Source organism: Macaca fascicularis, chromosome 15, assembly GCF_037993035.2.
Source record: "Macaca fascicularis isolate 582-1 chromosome 15, T2T-MFA8v1.1".
NCBI lineage: Eukaryota > Metazoa > Chordata > Mammalia > Primates > Cercopithecidae > Macaca > Macaca fascicularis.
Window position 1 is genome coordinate 90,482,299 of NC_088389.1, and position 20,153 is coordinate 90,502,451.

The window sequence follows — 20,153 nt, forward strand, 5'->3', positions numbered from 1 at the left end:
AGAGGGACCTTGTGGCCCAAATTCGTAGGGTAGATATGTTAGGTCTATTTATATCTGCTTTTCTGGTCTCCCTACTGATTTTTGGTGTCTGCTCATGGCAGAAGGCCCACCATTGACAGCCCTTCCTAGATAATTAAATAGAAATTACAGAAGGGCTAAAGGTATAGGCACATTACTGTATCTCAGCTCTCTAGGAAAATTACTTGACATTTATCAGCCTTTTCATGCTCTTCCATTTCTCATCTACCTTGTACTGGCTAACAGACACGGCAGAATTCTGTCGCTTCTAGTACCAATCCTGAGGGAATGAGAAGCCTATATATACACACATATGTAAGTATATATACATATACATACGTATATATGTGTGTGTATATGTATATATGTGTGTGTGCATATACATATATATGTATGTATATATGTATATGTGTGGATTTTTAAATGTAGATCTATTTTTAAAGTGTTATTACATCCCATGGAACTTGCGTATCTAGTCCATGCTGCTTAAAGCATAAAAGTAAAGAATGACCAAGTATTCAAACTTTTTTGTTGTCCCATTCATCATGAGTTGACTCTGACTAAGAGTTTCATCACTATGTGATGAAGATTTATTTGAAGAATAGCAATTTGTGTAGAGGAAACATGACACAATAAAAAGACACCAAATCTAGAGCTGAAAGACTTTAATTTTTTTTTTTTAACTACATGTAGGATATGAAAAAATAACAATATTACTGAGTCTTTGTTTTGTAGCCACAAAAAATGATAATGATACCATCCTTATTTACCTCAAGGAACTCTAATAACGTTCAAATATTTGTATTTTAGAGATACTGGCCATTATAGTGCTTTGTAGTATGTACAATTTTAAATTTGTTTAATATGATATTCTTATTAAATTCCATTCTGTTAAAGGTGGGGTTTAGTAAGAACATCACATTAGACAAATCTCATTGAGAGAATTTCCATCTCCAGAGCTGAAAAATGAATGGAGCTATTAGAACTAGCTTATGGAGACTTTGTACAGAGGTGTTTCTTGATTTATATAATTTTCCCCAGTTATTTTCTGAATGTTAAGAAACTTTTGAGATGAAAAAACAAAACTCTGACTTCTTGGTATCATCTTTTAAAAAATTATTTTCTTTAAGAAAACCATATAGGCTTCTTAACATGACCTACTCCCCAGGACGAGGAATACTTAATTCCCCTTCCCTGAATAATTAAAAGAAAAATGCCTGCCATGATACAGGGAAAAGCAGTTGGTTCCACTCTTTTCAGTCGTTCACAACAACCTTTGACATCCCAAATATTTAGAGCTATTTTTAAAATTCATTTTTAGGAAGAAATCCTCTGACAATATGAATTTTATTTGTTTGTACTGTTGATTAATCAAAGAGCCTAAAATCTTGTTCAAAGGGAAAAGAGGGCATTTATTAGCTTTAAAGAGATTACTTGGCACAAACACTACCCTTTAAATTTAGTTGCATGTCTAGATAATCCCTGTTTTTTTTATGATTTACATAGAATATTTTCTCATTTGCAGTTTATGCTGCACTTCTTGTTTTATCAAGCCTTAGAGTCTCATGCCTCTGATCCCTTTAGATCTATTGCTGGAGCTTGGGATAAAGCAAGTACATATATGCTAGTATTTTACTAGATGCCAGACACTAGTGCCAGGCAGCACTAGGCATATTTAATGCATTATCTAATTCAATCCTCCTGGGTATGTGCTTGGTACTATTATTACTTTCAAAGAAGCTAATTATCCTGCGGATACAATTAAATCACAACAATATAGAGATTCTCTAGATTACTTCATACCCAGTGCCTGGCCCAGTCCAGCACAAAGGAGGCCTTCGATAAATATTTGTAGAATGAATGATGCCTTCTATTGACTATCCAGTAGATTTTTAGAACTAATAGTTCAAATTATCTTCTTGTTTCAATATATAGTGTAACGTTCATAAAATATTTTATAGTATCTTATCTACCTTATTTGACCACCTTAAGACCAATATGTATTTTAATTTTCCAAGAAAGTTTGTACTTTTTCTTAAGTATAAAAATCCACTGACTTTCTGCTGCATAGAACAGTACTGATTCTCTGACAGGTGAAAAAGTCCATATATATATATATATATATATATATATATATGCCCATACATGTTTATATATATGTAAGCCCATACATATATATGAAGCCCATATATATCTTCATGTATATATCATATATATCTTCATATATATCATAGATATAGGCTTCATATATATGTATATATATGATCAGCTAGGACTTTCATTTTAAAAATATGCTGCATATTTAGTCTATCATTTTCCTTGTTTTCTTATGTTATTGAAAACTTTTCTCACTCAGTCTTTCCACCCTTCAAAGAAAAGACATCACTCTTGTTCTGTGAGAGTATATAAATGCCTCAGACCATACGATACCCAGTGACTTAGAAATCTTTATTCCTGTCAGTGAAGGAAGACCCACAGTGTTTGCCTCAACAAAAAACTGAGTAGTTCACTGCTGGGCTTTTTATTTTTCAGCCATTAGTTTGAACACGAAGAATTCCACCATTATTCTATAGATAGAATAACAGTAGAATATAGATAATACTCTATTGTGTTCTTTTCAGGTTCATTGTGTTTTTACCTGTGGTTTTGTCATGTCATGCTTTTGACACATAGGAACTTACAACCAATATATGAGGGAAACACTCCTGTAAAATGAAGAAAGCAAGAACTAAATTGTGTGCTGCTTACATGGCAACTGTGATAAATTAAGGAAGGAAAGCATAAATTGTGTATTCTCAATGGGAGGAAAATCACTTGCTGACAGATAAAACTAAAGATTGTGAAAACAAAGTCACAAACAGCCATTTTTATAAGTCTTTAAGTCTAATACTCCTTATGACACTAAAAAAAAAAAAAAGAGAGAAAGAGACTATAAGATGGTTTTGCCTCTTAATAGACTGATACTCAAATCAAGGAGGCCAAATGTGTAGTCACAAATAGTTGAAGAATGGCTGTTTCAATGAATGGCATTGAGGAATGGTATTTCAATGAATGACATTCCAGGAGGATTGAGAGATGTTTCATGAGTGAGTGCTGAGAAAGTAATTGTCAAAGCATCATAAAAATGTCTAATTGTGAGTATTTGTTGAACATTGAAAAGGTTACAAAGGAAATAACAAATAGCTCCACCCCCTCCTGTGAGCTTGTAAGAGTTCACACTTATATATTGACTATTATTAGGGTTTATTGATAACAGTAGTTGGGGACTTTTAAAGACGAGCTACTCTGAACTGTTTGAAACTTAGAAAAGTAATTCCAGGGGATGAATGCTTCATGATAACAGCTGCTTGTCTCTTCATCCACATTGTGTTTTTGTTTTATTGTACTGCCATTACTGCCAAAACCTCTGTATTGTCAATGATATCTAAGTGTTCAAGTATACTTGCCAAATTTTTAAATACTGCACTTGAAGAAGCATACCATTGATGTAATTGACATGCTTTTTCTTCATAAACATATTTGTGTTAATCTTAAAAATTGGGATTTTTCCAAAGACCATGGCAAACAGTTCTTTATTAAAGACTTATTTAAATCAGTTGGGATTAGAGTCAAAGGACTAGTCTGGTTGAATTCACGCAGCAAGAGCCCTAGCAAGATTAGGCAAGAAGGGCTACTTAGGACCACCTTGGAAGGGGCCTGTAGCCTTAGCAAGCAATTTAGAATTTCCTGGCTTCCTTTCAAAGAAGAGATTCAGTGTTTGTGAAAGTGGAGTGAAAGTAAGAGCATCATTAATATTGTTTATGCATGAACAATGAAAACAGTTTAACTGAGGAAATTATGCAAAACCTATTACTTGATCATTCCACAGATATGTAAGGCATGACTACCTACAAAACAATGTCAGACTGTTTTCCTCATAAATTCGTTCCTTTCAAGTCCTGGGTAAGGTCAGGGTTGTTAACAAGTTCTACAACAATGGGAAGTTAACTCTGAAAAATGCTCACATTCCTTTTTCTCTTTCCTTAATGGAACTGAAAGTTTCGTATCAGCATATTTCATTAAGACACCAACAGATTCAAAGAATGTGCTATATTTCCAGGTCTATTATAGCTGCCATTCCAAACAAAATATGTATGACTCTATGATTCACTAAGCACAAGTATGTAGTAATCTGCCCTTTAATGGCCTCTCAAAATGACAGACCAAATGGCTTTGTGAAGGTCAAGTCTGATTTAAATTGTTGATGAATTAGTAGCTAATTCTGCATGATTGAATATTAATATGGAACAGTGATAAGTAAGGCACTTTAAAGCTTAATGAGCACATTAATGAATAGGACAAAATGTTTTTCTTTTCACCTCATGTAAAAGTTTAAAGCTACTAGCATATTGACAGTTTGTTAATTTTTGCTAGCTGCTTTTTCCTGTGAAAGTTTGTGTGGTTAAGGTATTAAGGATATTGATTTGATTCCCAAGTTTCTGGTACCACACATTTGAGGAGCTGTCAAAATTGATTATCAAATGGTCAAGGCAGTTTTATATAAATCACTAATAAATGTAGAGGATGAAGAAAAAAGCAATTAACATCTTCTAAACTACACCCACGGAGATAAGCATTCCAATTAGAAATTTCATTATTTCTACAGTTTGTTTTATGTTGAATACTGAGTTTTATTGCCAAATACCTGACAGTCAAATTGGAAACAAGCCACAACTGTCAACATGTAACGGCTCTGGCTATTTGAATCTGTTACATTGTGATGTTTCTCATGAAAATTTAATGAAGAAAGTGCATTCAAAGAGATTCTGTGCAAAGGGGGGGATGGATAGAATTTAATTACCCTTATTAAAAATAAGAAAGGAACGCTCTTTACATTTTCTGTCCCATTAGTATGCAACAAAGATTATCTTTGTTGTGCACTCGTGTATATGAAAAGGGGGCGCTGGAGTGTTCTTTATGAGCCAGGAAGGAAAAGAAAGGTCATGAAAATGTATTAGACCGCTTTTCAGGAGGGCATAAGTCAATTTTGTTGGCTATCCCCAAGGTGAGGACTTTATTTCTTATAAACGGTTATTAAATCTAGATTTCTTTGGTAAGAGCCTTTAGTAAGTGGCTCAACAATTCTTAAGCCTTTGGTACTTGCCACTGATCAGCACTGAATATTGGCTCAGTTCTTCTGAGAGATGAACTTGTAGAAGAAAAGTAATGACTAGCAGAGCAATATTTATGCAGGCAAATGTAACTGGTGCTTAAACACCATGGGAGAGATACAGTGTCCTAGGACACACAGAAACCACTCAGGAATCCCATGATGATTTTTGATTAACCTAAGTTGGTTGCTTTAAAAATGGAACATAACAACAACAAAATCTAAGAGCTCTTTCAGAAACTCATTTCTATGAAGGCGGTATAGTTGGCTTTGGAGCACTTGAGATAAATTACTTTTATCCTTTGAAGCACTTTGTGTCAATAGCTGCCAAGTGAGCTATTTAATAATATAATGTGTGTGGTATAGCAGCTATTGATCTTTCTGCTGTTTTTTCCCCCATACAACATCAGAACTATGTTGTTGATATAAATATATTGGCAAAACCTTTAAAGACATAAAGAACAGCCTGATGAAATTCAAGTGGAATAGATTATTAAAACCAGCATAGCCTGATTTGCATCCCACTTTTAATTTTTAACTTTCTCTTGGAGCCTTGAAATTCAATTTTTAACTACTGTTCCTGACACTTATCTACTGTAGACCTCTGCTTGGCTGATGATGTGTAAACATTCACAAAAACAACATATTACTGCTTCCACAAATGAGCCACATCTTTCAACTTAAGTGAAGTTTAGCTCATTGCAGTTAATTATTTTTATAAGTGTCTTTAGTACCCAGTCCTAACTACCTGGTCTGATAGGAAGGTATTCTGTCATGAATCAGGTGGCAAATCAAACTTGCCTCAGCTTCTTTTGGTCTTTCACAGACTATGTTAGTGAAAAATATATACTTTCTACCCTACCCAGCAGGAGAGCCAGAGTCTACACTTTTCCTTAATAGTCCATCAATTTTATCTTACAATAACTGCACCTGTTGTTCAGTGAAATTTCTCTTTCTTGGGAGCTTTAATCTTTGGTAGCATCTTACATTCTTTCACCATTCGCATTCAAAATCTCTCCGGTCCTTAACTATTTTTCTGGTTGTCTCTCTACCAGAAGTTCTGCATAGTAGGATATATATATATTTTTAAACAGTCACTGATATATATTCATACTTAGGCTCGGGAATCACTGGAGTTTCTCTTAAAATCTGGAAACCCAGGCTAGTGTACGATGACAAAGGAGCAGAATACAGATGAGACATGGAGGAACTCCTGGTGTGGAGGGATAAAATTGCGAGTTAATAAGTACAAGACAGTGGATTTGAGTAGCCGCTGCTATGGTAGCTCTGAGGAGGAAAGAATGAAATATGTTTGAGAGGATTTGGAAAAGATTTACAAAGAAGGTGACTTTGGCTGCATGGCTTCCTAGAGGCATAGAGTACCCAGCAGACATGATTTGTCTGGGAAGTGGTGAGAATTTCAATGTGGGGGGAAGAAAAATTTCCTATGAGAGAGGTGATCCCTAAGAGGCTGAGGAAATTGAGACCTGATTGAGAAGGACTTTGCTAGTGAGGTTTAAGAGACTGCGTTTACCGCTCGGCTCCAGAGGGAGAGAATTGGAGAACACGTACTGTTGACTGACAACACGGTGGAGGCATCAAAATGGAGCTTCTTCATTAGAAATTGTAACATAACCTTGGTAAGATTCACCATCAACTGTGGATTCAGGGATTATACTGGAGCTTGTAGGAGGCATCCAGGAAGAAGCGATATGCCAGATCTGATGATATCTAATGTTTTCCTCGCTGCTGTTTATGCTTTCCAGTCATTTTAGAATTGGTGGCTTGTGAAAATTTATCAGTGGCTGTGAGGGGGTATTGATTAAATCAATGCCAGACTCAATTGAAAGTAAAAATATTTCATCATCACGAGTTAATGGGTGCAGCACACCAACATGGCACATGTGTACATATGTAACAAACCTGCACATTGTGCACATGTACCCTAGAACTTAAAGTATAATTTAAAACATTCATGATCTTCAAACAAATGGCCATGTTCTAATTTGGATAATTGCCACCCATCTGAGTAAAATTCCTTCAATGCTTAGATAGAACACACCTTTCTAATCCTGGCTAGAAGAGCCGGCGATGTCAGTTATCAGTGTGGAGCATGATTGTGGGATTTAAGCGACTTTAATTTCTCAAGAGCTAGGATCTGGAACAGTTTTGATGTGGGTAGCAAGAAGTGAATTTTGCGTGAGTTGGAGATTCAAAATTTAGGAATTTCAACTTTTTAATTACTGAAAATGGTGCAGGTCTTTGGGATGGAAGAAAGCATTCTCTTATCCCTGTAAGGAACATGTGCTTTTGTGCCATTCATAAGGAGTTGCTTTTGCTCTTCTTTTGTAAAGCAACCTCAGACAATTTTCCGGTTAATTGAAACTCTTACAAAGTAATCAATTTGGGTTGAACCTTATGCTTGTGTGGGAAAATAGAGTTACAAGAAAAACATACCAGCTTTGAAAGAGATAGCATGATCCAGCTTCCGCTTGTTCCCCATGCACTCTCCACGCTGGCACTGCTGGCTTCCATGCTTCTCTCAGCAAAACCTTTCCTACCTCGATGCTTACACTTGTGACATTCCCGGATCTTTCTAAAATCTCCTTCTCCCCTTTTTGTGACTTGGCCGATTGTGCTTTTTCCTAAATGCCAACTTTAAATCAAAGCTTCCTCTACTCACTGATCTCAAGCACAAATGTTATACCTATTTCTCCCTCTTTGCTCTCACTGCATCCCCTCATCGGAGTCAGCCCCATCTGAGTTCTGTGTTAGTCTGTTCGCCTCTTACGTAGACTGTTTACTCTTCCGATCAGTAACAGCATTGTGACTGCGTTCTAATTTATTAGTGCCTGGTTTGTGTTAGGTTCTCAACAAGCACTGAATAAGGTAAAGAGAGATTTCTGGGGAATCTCTTGAATTTGGAGCATCTGACTTACTAACTGAATGTTTCTATCACCTTTTGTCTTGCAGAAGATCAAATTCCCAGGGGCTTCCCTACCATTGACATGGGCCCACAGTTGAAGGTGGTTGAGCGTACTCGCACGGCCACCATGCTTTGTGCAGCCAGTGGTAATCCGGATCCAGAAATCACTTGGTTTAAAGATTTCTTACCTGTGGACACAAGCAACAACAATGGTCGTATTAAGCAGTTACGATCAGGTAGGGTCTTGTTACTGTTTCTACTAACTCCTAGAGAATTTTTTTTTTAATTTTTCTCTCTCTTTATTTTTAATTTTAATTTTATTTATTTTTTATTTCTAGGTACTGATTTTTCTCCCTCTTCTCTTTCTCTGTTACTTAATGGGTGGTCCATGTTTGTGATGTCATAGCCTGTTTCAGAGTCTGTCTTTCTCCTTTTCTCTGTGTGTTTTGCAGCTTCTGTTTAATCCACATTGCTCACTGCTGTGACTGTATTTTTGATAATTTTTTAATTTACTGCTTTTTCGCAGTATTTGATGGATCCATTTTCTCCTCTTTCTTTCTTCTTTCTCTGTTTTCTTTTGAAACAAATTTATTTCAACATTGGACTTCATTCAGAGCTTGCAAGGAGTTCCAATGGTTGTATCCATTAAAAAACAAAATGTTCATGTTAAACCCTAAAATGATTCAGTTTTATTAAAGTATGTTTTCTGCTGTCTTTTCTACATTTGAACTCATCAAAGTACCAAAGTTTAGTAAGTCTGGGCACATCTGCTTTCTTTTCACTAATACATCAAACACAGAAACGTTATCTCATGAGTAACCAGATGTATTTTTTTTAAAGTCTTTACCAGTAAAAGGAGGGGATTTTTATTAATACTATGATAATGTCATTGTGAGTGAACATTTTCTACACGTTAGCCACAGTAGTGTGCGCCCATCAAGGTTTTTGAACCCTCCAGTGACTGGATCTACAGAAGTCTGCTTTTGGTGTAGACTCCAGCTTTTGCTGTTTTCTCTCTCTCTTTACCCTTTTCTCCTTTTCCCATTCCCATCCCAAGTTTATGCCTTTGCTCTCTTAGATTAAAAGTAGAGATAATTCTAAATTTCTTAAATTTTAGAGCCTGTCCCTAGGTAATTTCATAGGGACATATAATAATAAGCTGTTTACTTTGACATTGGTAGTAATATTGGTATAGAATTCTAAGTTGTTTAACTGCCTGTCTTCCCAGAATTCTCAGCTTTTGACCTGTCCTGTGATGTTAAAGCATCTTGTTAACTGCCTCTTTTGCTTGTTGTCAGCAGAATTGTGTAGATTAGCATTCTGTTATTGTAAATAAAGAATTAATTATTCACATGTAACATAGATGATTTAGTATATAAAGCTTTAACTCTGAAAAATTTGTACCAAATTATAAGGAATATAATAATATTTTTATGCTGTCTTTCTTCTCTCCGTATTTAAATCTCCAGAATCTATTGGTAAGTGCTTAGTTCTGAAGCGCACTTCAACCCCACTAATTTCCATATCCAGAATATTATTATTATTAATAATAAAATGCATGGCATGCATTTTACTAACTGTCAGTGTAGACACCAGATCTCTGTAGTGGTGCCCACACACACCTCCACAGAACTGTTATCGTAAGAACACTGTGTAGAAAAATTAAATAGTACACAAGTTATGGCACACCAATGTAGCATAGCAAGTAGTATAAGATATCCAATCAACAGTGTTTGTTTCCAGTTAGTCTTTAGCGTTTCCTATCACAGTATATATATATATGCATATCTATATATATACTTAAATAGATTAGCCAGTGTTTTCCTAAACTATGTCTTTAAAAATATTGTCTAGTGTTTTTTAAGAGATATGAGGCATATAAGATACAATTCTAACCCTATATGACCCCAGACCTGAGAACTCAGTTGCTTCTCTGAGAAAGGCAATGCTGCCTATTGCGGTCTTTACCCTCTGTGGTATAATGCAACTTGTTTTTTATGATCTAATAATACTATCTAATATATTCCTGTTTTACCAATATAGTAATTCAAGTTTCTTTTAAGACCTTATTTAATTCTGTAAATCTAATTTAATTCTTCTCCCCAGCCCTAGCCTCCTTCTTCTCGTACTAATGCTTCTTCTTTCTAATCTTATTTGCATTCATATTATCCACCCAGGTGGTACACCAATAAGAGGTAAGAGTGCTGAACTAACGTTCACAGAATGATCTTACTCATTCTTTCTGTCCTTTCATCCCTCTCATCTTTGTCCTGTTTTCAGTATCATTCCGATAATGTCCATCAACTTTTTTTTTTTTTTCCTTTGTACTGTTTGGTTATGATCAGTGACTCTCATATTGTGAACTTTCCTTTCCTTTTTCTTTCTCTCTTTGTTTTGTTCATTTCTTTCTTTATGAAAATGATTATTTAAGTTGTGATATGCTTCAAAGAAAGCATATCCAGGTCTTTAGACCACAGACCAGTCACAGCGTACCATCTGTCCCTCTTTTTTTCCTTTTCTTCTTCTTCCTTTTTCCTTTTTCTTTTTTTTTCTTCTTTTTCCTTTTTTTTTGTCCAACCGGAGAAAAAAAAAGATCATTTTTTTTCTTCCTTAGCTGTTCTTGTTCTGGACCAAAGCCAAGGTGGTCTGGGGAACAGTGGCAGACATGCAGAGGACACCCTGGAGCATCTGCTTTTTGTCTTTATCTTTCAAAAGGTTTTTGCTTTTGTTCTTCAATTCTTTTTTCTCTTAATGTCTTAAAAGTCAAAGAATGACTCCCCTTTCCACCTGATCCCACTCGTCTCCAATCTGACAGCAATGCTTTTTTCCCCACTTCTTTTTTTCTTGGATTACTCGTCTCCGGATTTTTGGATCTTCCGTCCTTCAGGCTATGGAAACAAAAGGTGCTCAGTATTCTTGGTGGTATGTGGTATTGCTGGTTTTTCATACTTTGACTCAGTGTGCATTTCTTTTGTAATTCTTGTTTTGTATTTTTCTCGGGGTTTTGTGACACCACACTGCTAATCCCACTGGTGGATTTTGATGGGTGTCTTAGGGGATCCATCTCAGGGTCCTCAAGCAGTGGTTGGTTGGCTCTTCCTTGTGGCACAGGCCATGCCTTTTAACTTTTTAAAAATCTTCTAATTCAACTGCTCTTTGTTTTTCAGCAAACGTAATAAATGATTGTAAGTCGTGGAAAACTGTCTTTCTTTTCTTAAAAATCTGCATGTCTTAAGGGAGTTTTGTTTCTTTAAGTGATATTTTGATAATTTATAATGACTAATTTTAATTTTTTGCTTTGTGCAGCCTTTTTGTGCTCGCTGCGTATTTTTGGCTTTCTTCAGCAGAAGACTTTCTTGAAAACCCAGCCTGGTTTTTTTTGTGCGTACCTATCTTTTGCGCCACTTTTGGTACCAAAATGAAACAAAACAAAACCAAAAATTAATCTTTTGTTTTATTTAAAAGCCATACTTCCTTGAAGCAGTCTCACCCATCTTCATTTTATTAGTCTAGGAAATAAGAGTGTTAATTATGACTAGAAGTCTTGCTTGGAAAAAGAGATATTGTTTTCTAATGCTAGCGTTGATGATGTAAAAAAAAATAATCTCTATATGTTTTTCTCATCGCATCATTTTCTGTCTGTGCAACTTAGCAAGAGATTGAATCGACGTTGAGTGGACCTTCGCTTTGCAGGGCTTTTCATATTGTTAAGAGGTTTAGCTTTCTGAACTGAGAAAGCCTTCTCTGATCATCTCTTTGGCAATATATTTTATATCCTTACAGGAGCTCTTCAGATTGAGCAGAGTGAAGAGTCTGACCAAGGAAAATATGAGTGTGTTGCCACCAACAGCGCGGGCACTCGCTATTCCGCTCCTGCCAATTTATATGTCAGAGGTAGGAATAACATAACCCTGGCATCGCTTCTTCATTCAGGCTCAGGGGGAGTTGAGACACCGCAGGGTCCGTGTCGTTATATTAGTCGTTAACAAGCTGATTTGGTAATAGTGACAGTAGCGGAAACAAGTTAGTAAATAGAAAAGTTAAAAATTTAAAATATGTTGTTTAACTCCAAAAGACAACTCTTGAATATAACCTATCCTGAGGCTTGAAGTTTGTAAGTATATTTGCATTTTTATGTCTTGGTTTCTATTTTTGCTGCATTGATTGAACTGTGCTTTGCATTTGTTTGAGGTTTTCTTCTTTTTCTTTCTCTTTTTTTTCTGTTGTTTCTCTTCTGTTTCCTTATTAAACCCCTGAAATAATTGCTTGGTGTGCTACTAATCAGTTCTCTGTGCAATTCCAAGCATAAAGGTGTTTATGTCTTCATGACCCCTGCTGCTGAAACTGTAAGGATAAAGCTGCTAACTCTATAAATGCTACATGCAAATAGCACAGTTGTATTTCTTTCTTTGTATACTTTCTTAATTATAAACACATAGTATTATATATATATATATACACATGTGTATTCATATATGTGCACATACGTACACCTTTTTTGAATTGTTAAGACCGAAATGTTTAGTGTTTTGATTGCCATGGAAAACTGTATTTTAAATAGTAACGTGAGTTGTCCTTGAGAGAAGAATGAATTATAAGGATACATTCATATGTTCTCATGAAGTAATAAAAATGATTAAATTTTGAGCTTATGAATGGCTATGCCTTTCCACTCAACTAGAATGAAGTACTTCCGCTTCCCGAGAGTTCTTAAAGCCAGTTCCTGTAGTTATTTTTGTCTAGTGGAAGTGTTCTTATTCTTGGTCTACATATCTGTGAATAACCACGAAGGCATGGGTGGGGGTGGGATTAAATTAAAGACTGAGAGGGCTTTAAGTTACAATAGGATGGGTTCCCTTAAGAAAATACCTAGCTTGATTTTGAAATTTTTGTTAGAGGTAATTTTGTTTCCCTGGGGATGTTTTTCTCTCCTTTCTTTTTATGGAGTCTGGGGTGGGGAAATATGAAGAAAGCCGTTTCTTCTCTAAATTCTTTGAAAGTCCCTTGATCCTTTTTCCACAATAGTGACCTCCCTTGCTGCATGAGGCATGTGTACCTTCTTCCATGGAAAATTTCAAAATGATGCTAGCTATTGTTTCTAATACCATGGTAGTCTGTGAGATATTGCTAACTTTTCCAGCTGAGGTAGAAAGGATGAACTAGAGCGAATAAAGATGTTCAAGTAGCAGTTGAAAGCCTTGATATGGCCTTTTTACTCTCTCTGTGTTTCCCTTGTTTTTCTCCTTTCCTCATTTCATTGTGTTCTGCATCAAACCCCCTACATCCCTCAGAGCTGCGAGAAGGTTGGTGTGTTTTTTACTTTTTACCCACCTTACAAAACTATTAATTAAACCAATAACAAAGAATACAAATGAAATGAATGTAGCTGCATTGTGTTCTTCTTTTGGTTAATGGTATGTTTTAGCAGAGAATGCCCTGGCCATGGCTTCTGGTGCTTGCTGGTGATATCTAACTGTGGTGCATGATGGGAGAGAATGTACCTGGGTGCATGGTAACTGGTAACACTTAACTCTCTAAAGTCCAGTTAACTTGGTCAGTGTTCCTGCTTTCCTTCCTGCTCCACTCTCCCCGTGTCCCACCCCGCCTTTAATTTCTGTCTTATAAGGATGCCTGCTGCCCATAGAATGACTTTTTCTAGTTTCTCCCCTAATCCCAAGCATGAAGACTAAACTCTCCTCCATTTTTCTTGATATGTTCTTTGATACCTCAGAGTCTACACTGGCTCCTGCTTGCTTTGTGTAACTTCTGTGAATTGACTGCAGGAGGCATGCTTAGCTTTCTCCTCTTCTCCCATGACTGTCATTCACCCATGAGGCCATTGCAGTGAGCCATCTCAAATCAGCGGAGGTTTATCTTGACTTAAGTGCAGCCAAAAAGTTTTCAGACAGAATTACTTATCTTCTTCTTGGGGTTATGAGGTTATTTATCAGTTTATTTATAATTTTTAAAATCACTTTATTAAATGTATTTAAGGTGTGCTCCTAAAGATTACCCTCTAGAGCTCAAATTCTTATGGTATGACGTTTTGCCAGTAAAAGCCCCAGATGAAACCAATTTCTCTCTCACCTTCTCCTTGTATCACATCCAAAACACATTTACTTAAACACACACAAACCTGCAAATTATCTGAAGCAGGAACACTGAACTTTAATTGCTTGGTAATTTTTCTGTGTTATGTTGCTTTAATATGATCTCTTCTCTTAATGTCATGTCCTGCTGTATGTTTTCCCAATGTCTCTCAATTTGAATGTGGGCATAAAAAGCCTTTTAAAAGATTTTGTTGTCATTTATGTTGTTTTACCTTAGATATGAATTGAATGGAATCCTGTATGTGAAACACCCATCTCTTTTTCTGAATTTGAAATCTTTACCTTTAACAACTTGAGCCTAATCTATCTTTCAACCCTATCATCCCCTACATCTCTGTATTTCAATCATTATACTTTACCTCCCCCTTTCGTGTTTATTTCTATTGCCCCGTTACTACTTCTGCTGTCATTGCTGTCTTGGATTCCAGCCATTCTTTCAATATCCTTAGCACGGGCCTTGAGATTCCATCTTGTGCATGCCTTGCATGACCCAATCCAGTATCTCTACTGGTGTTAGCCTGTTTCTTCTTCTGTGACTGCAAATCAATATGTATATACATTTCTGTGTTTGTTCCAGTGTTAGTGTGAGGTCTTGAGGCTGCATCCACTATGAATCTGAAAACATAAAGTGCACTTTCAGTGTACTGTAGGTGATGTTTTCCAGGGCTGGGATGTGACAGTGTGGTCCCACACCTACATTCACATCAACTGGAAGTGCACAGCACTGAAGTTGGTTTTGATACTCAACTTAAACATGCTGGTGACCTTCCAGCTCCCTTTTCTGCATATACATGCCTGCATAGAATCATTGTTATATGCCTGCATGTATATGTTTTTGTGTTTATCTTATGCATGATGTTTGTGTATTGTTAGTTTGTAGATAGTTTTTTGTGGGGCCCTTGTAGGTCTGAATCAACTTTTGTATGAGTGTGTCTAAGATATCAATGACGAAACTAAATAATTCTGTGTATACACACACCATACTTGTATGGTCTGTATTATCCACAGTTTTTCTTTATGTTTTGTTTTTGGACAATCCACAATATGTTTCAATTGTTGAATCGTGTCTGTACGGTGCATGTCATGTGTTTAATAATCCACTTTTTCTTGCCTTGTATATGTTATCATTTCCCTTGTGTTTTGTTCCAGTTCGCCGTGTCCCACCAAGATTCTCTATCCCACCCACTAATCATGAAATCATGCCAGGTGGAAGCGTTAATATCACCTGTGTGGCCGTGGGGTCACCAATGCCTTATGTAAAGTGGATGTTGGGGGCAGAAGATCTGACACCTGAAGATGATATGCCAATAGGAAGAAATGTGCTAGAACTGAATGATGTAAGACAGTCAGCAAATTACACCTGTGTTGCTATGTCGACACTGGGTGTCATTGAAGCAATAGCACAGATCACTGTCAAAGGTATGCTCAATGGATCATGCTTTGAGGATCTGGGTACGCTTAAGCCAAGTGATTAATGCCTCTAGGAAGCCCATCCTTAAAAATCGAAAGTAATTCATTATTCAGAGTTTTAAATGTGTGTATAACCTAATCATATCTGTGGTATTATATAAGATGCATAAGCTTAGATAGGCAGATTTTTTCTTGGAAGTATCTGGCAGCCTATGTGGAGATAATCATCAAAATATTAAAAGACAGTTCATGGAGGCCCAGGCACTAACCAGACAGAACTAGGAATTTTAGACATGGTCAACCATTATGGTGGGACTGATGTGTACAGTCTACATACTAGAACAGAACCTTGATAAGAACCCCAAGAAAAGTCAATATGAGCATTAATAAATGCTTAAAATTTCTAAATACAAAGGAAAAAGAAGAAAAAAGTTGAAATCAACATAGTCTAATAATAGATGATTTAACTTTTTGGCAGGCCCTACTGTTAGAAATCAAGAGGCAAGTAGTAGTATATTCTGTTTTAGTTTTATCTTTCACCTTGCATAGATTAGTGCTCAAGAAATATTCTTTCCTTTAGAAAACAGACTAAATATCACCCAAGTACCGTATTACATGAATATTTTTGAACCAAAGAGAAAAAGAGTACAAGCATGTGAGGATACCAGTTTGTTTGTTTTTTTCCCAGTATTTATAGAATTTGAGAAAGTGTTTGCAAATTGAATCAGACATAGGGCAACTTAAGTTTTCTGCAAATGGCTAGAACTATTGCAAAACGAACACAAATTATCTTCCTTTCCTAGGCAAAGTTGTAGGCATTCGGAATTCAGCAGCAAGTCAGAGAAGTATGAGTTTGCTGCTCTTAAAAAGCTGCCATTCTTAGATGTGATCTTAGAAAATGCAATACACATGTTATAACTGGTGTCATATCTCTAACCAAGCATATATATCAAATATGTGCTATATAAAACTAATGACATGAGAACAAAGGTACACATTGTCAATATTTATAATTGTGTGAAATAATGTTGTGTTGTATAAACTTAACATAATAAGCACACATGTATTTATCTGTACATTACAGATATAAAACCTGTACTGTACAATAAATGTGACTTAGTGAAACTGATAATGTCAGCTAAATATCAGTGAGCACAACTTTAATTAGCAATATTTGTATTTGCTTTGAAAGTTCAGAAAGACATGTAGGGGAAATCTGGATCACACAGAGCCTTGAAAAATGCCAGGCCAGAATATTTAAACAAATTTAATTTTATTATTATTTTCAGTAAATTCCCTTGGCAAAATATTATCATTCTGTAGTTCTTTGAGTAGTGTGTAAATATTGAATCACCTTTTTTATAATTACCATTTCAGCTTTAAATATTTGAAGGTTTGCTGAAGACCTTTAAGAATTCAAAAGCAGGGGCCACTTTCAACTAATATTTTGTTCACCTTCTTGTCTTTGTTTTCCTGACTCGTGTCACTTCCCTGTGATTTCCACCTCAAAAATAAACAAATAAAACATAAGGATGAATCTAAATGGCAAATTAAAATAAATCAAAACAAAAGAACGGGTTGAAGAGAGTGAGAAGAATAGGTGCCGACTCATTTATTCAGTTAACTGTTTAACAATTCTCATTAAAAGCTTACCGAGTGCCAGGCAGCATTCTAGGCATTCACGATTTTACAGCAAGTCAGAAGTACGAGTTTGCTGCTCTTGAACAGCTGCCATTCTAGGGAGTGTTATACTTCTTGCCTTTATGTTAAGAAGGAAACAGGGACACTAAAGGGCTGATTATATGAATGTTACCCTTTGGGATTTCTCTAAAGAGACAACTATTAGAATGCCCCTTCCTACCCTAATATCACTGCCTTTCAGAATCATTTTTAGAATAAGGCACTTGAATATGAGGTCAGCAAGGCAGACAGTTTGTATTTTTAATTAGTAGTATTTTTATTTGTATTCTTCTGCCAAAAAGAAACAATTAGACCTCTAAAAAGATGGATTTTATTGCAAATATTTGTTGCGTAGCTACATCAGATATTTCTGATGTGGAATATAGAATGCATATTAATATGACAATAAAATACCTTAAAAAGTGGTTCATGAATGTGCCTTAATTTAGTTCCTTCAGCAATTTTAAATATTAAGAATAAAACATTGATTTGGAATTTCTGTTCTTTTGCACCTTAAAATTTTTGGTTCGTTTATTTACAAGAAAATTTTTAGTAATGGTACTATGTCTTACAACAATATAGATGCTATTCTTTCATAGCAATTTAATTTCCTTTTAGTGTATTCCACATTTTGTTCTTTTCAATGTTTATTGGTATTTCAGTTTTACCGTTTATTTACTGGGGCAAGGGGCTAATTGGCCAAGCTTTTGGTATAATAATAGTAATAACTGCAGCTAATACTAAGGTTTTGTGTGAGTTCCAGATACATTCTAAGAATCTTAGTGGATTGGCTCATTAATCTTCACAGCAAACCCATGAAATACAGTTACATACAGCTGTAGAATATAACTTAAATAATAATGTTTTCCCCATTTTCACATGCGGAAATTAAAGCAAAGAGAGGTTAAGGAATGCATGCAGGATCACTTAGCTAATGAGTAGAGGATTTGGATACAAGCCTAAAAATATGCTATCAAGCCCTTCTAGTGAAGCAGTATTTGTGTCACCTATGTATGTTTTACTGTACTTCCTGGCCACTCAGAAAACTACTCTTTGCTGTAGTTTCATTTGATTAAATCTTCAGTAGACACATAATCCTGTTATTTTCATAGTAGAGTTTATAGATTCTTGAAACATTCTAGGGATGATGGGTAGTCATTGTCTTTTATCTTCCCCCATCCAAGCCTTACCCAAACCTCCAGGAACTCCTATAGTGACCGAGAGCACAGCTACAAGCATCACACTGACGTGGGACTCTGGGAACCCTGAGCCTGTTTCTTATTACATAATTCAGCATAAACCTAAAAACTCTGAGGAACCTTACAAAGAAATTGATGGGGTGGCGACCACACGCTACAGTGTCGCTGGACTAAGTCCCTACTCGGATTATGAATTCAGGGTTGTTGCTGTCAATAACATTGGGCGGGGGCCTCCCAGCGAACCTGTGCTGACACAGACCTCAGAGCAAGCGCCATCCAGTGCCCCAAGGGATGTCCAGGCAAGAATGTTGAGTTCTACCACCATTTTGGTACAGTGGAAGGAACCTGAAGAGCCGAATGGACAGATCCAAGGATATAGAGTTTATTATACAATGGATCCCACTCAACATGTGAACAACTGGATGAAACACAATGTAGCTGACAGCCAAATCACTACTATTGGCAACTTAGTGCCCCAGAAAACATATTCTGTCAAAGTCCTGGCTTTTACCTCAATTGGAGATGGTCCACTTTCAGGTGACATACAAGTCATCACTCAGACAGGAGGTAAGTTTGGTTCAGGATGGGAAGTATGGCAGGCGGGAAGGGCTGGTGCAGAGAGGGGAGGAGGACCAAAACAAAGAACAAAGATGGTATAAATTTTAATTTTTGAGATTTAGGGCTTCAAAGCAGGAGATGATAGATATCGGAAAAGGAACAAGCATGGACATCTGAAAAACTAATCATTTTGAGCAGAACAATGCATTTAGCACCCCTTCTTTTTAATTTGTATGGGAATGACTTGAAGACTTCTCTGCATGAGATAGAAAAATGTCTCCCCTATGCCCAGTTTTGAGAATAGAAAAACTACACTTCCTTGTAATAGCTAGTATGGTAGAGTGGTCTCAAAAGAGTATTTAATTTGTGTAAGATTGGATGGTTCAAAACAAAGCTAAAAAATAATACTGTTCCAGGGCCTTGGGTATTTGAATGGCTTATATTTGCCAGAAGCTACTGGCTTAAAAATAAATATTCTCTGAGTGGCTTTAATTTCTATATTTCTTTGTATGGCCTCAGTGGACAAAGAAAGACAGTTACTGAGATCTCAGATAGAACTTTGGGGCCTGATTCATTAACTTTGCTAAGAGCTACAGCAGACATTAAACTATTTTATGAAGGAATACTTGATCCTCCCAGTGGTTTTATTTTCCTAAGAGGATATTAAACCTCTTTGGTCTTTAATTCAAGGTGATCAGTTTTGCTTTGGGCTAATATAAAATAAGAGACCTCTTGTAAAGTTTATTCTTGAGCCAGGCGCAGTGGCTCACACCTGTAATCCCAACACTTTTGGGAGGCCGAGGTGGGTGGATCACTTGAGGTCAGGACTTCGAGACCAGCCTGGCCAATATGGCAAAACCTTATCTCTATTAAAAATACAAAAATTAGCTGGGCATGGTAGCAGGTGCCTGTAATTCCTGCTACTCGAGAGGCTGAGGCAGGAGAATCACTTGAACCTGGGAGGTGGAGTTTGCGAGTTCTCAAAGAGCTAAGATTGTACCACTATACTCTAGCCTGGGTGACAGACAAGACTCCATCTCAAAACAAACAAACAAACAAACAAACAAACAAACGTTTATTCTTGAGCATCTGAGAGCTACTTC

The 20,153-nt window shown here is 36.3% G+C and overlaps 1 protein-coding gene across 50 annotated transcripts in view; it reads left to right on the forward strand.

Annotated features, from left to right (window-relative positions):
• Positions 1–20,153, forward strand: part of PTPRD (protein tyrosine phosphatase receptor type D) — a 545,821-nt gene that overhangs the window by 323,758 nt on the left and 201,910 nt on the right. For 35 of the 50 annotated variants that reach the window (XM_074017470.1, XM_074017477.1, XM_065530556.2 and 32 more), the window contains 5 exons: positions 8,141–8,329; positions 10,271–10,288; positions 11,877–11,987; positions 15,353–15,622; positions 18,478–19,059. In XM_074017470.1, coding sequence (XP_073873571.1) covers positions 8,141–8,329; positions 10,271–10,288; positions 11,877–11,987; positions 15,353–15,622; positions 18,478–19,059 — 1,170 coding nt within the window. The remainder of the gene's footprint in view (positions 1–8,140; positions 8,330–10,270; positions 10,289–11,876; positions 11,988–15,352; positions 15,623–18,477; positions 19,060–20,153) is intronic. The other 15 variants (XM_074017474.1, XM_074017485.1, XM_074017484.1 and 12 more) reach the window with 1 other exon arrangement.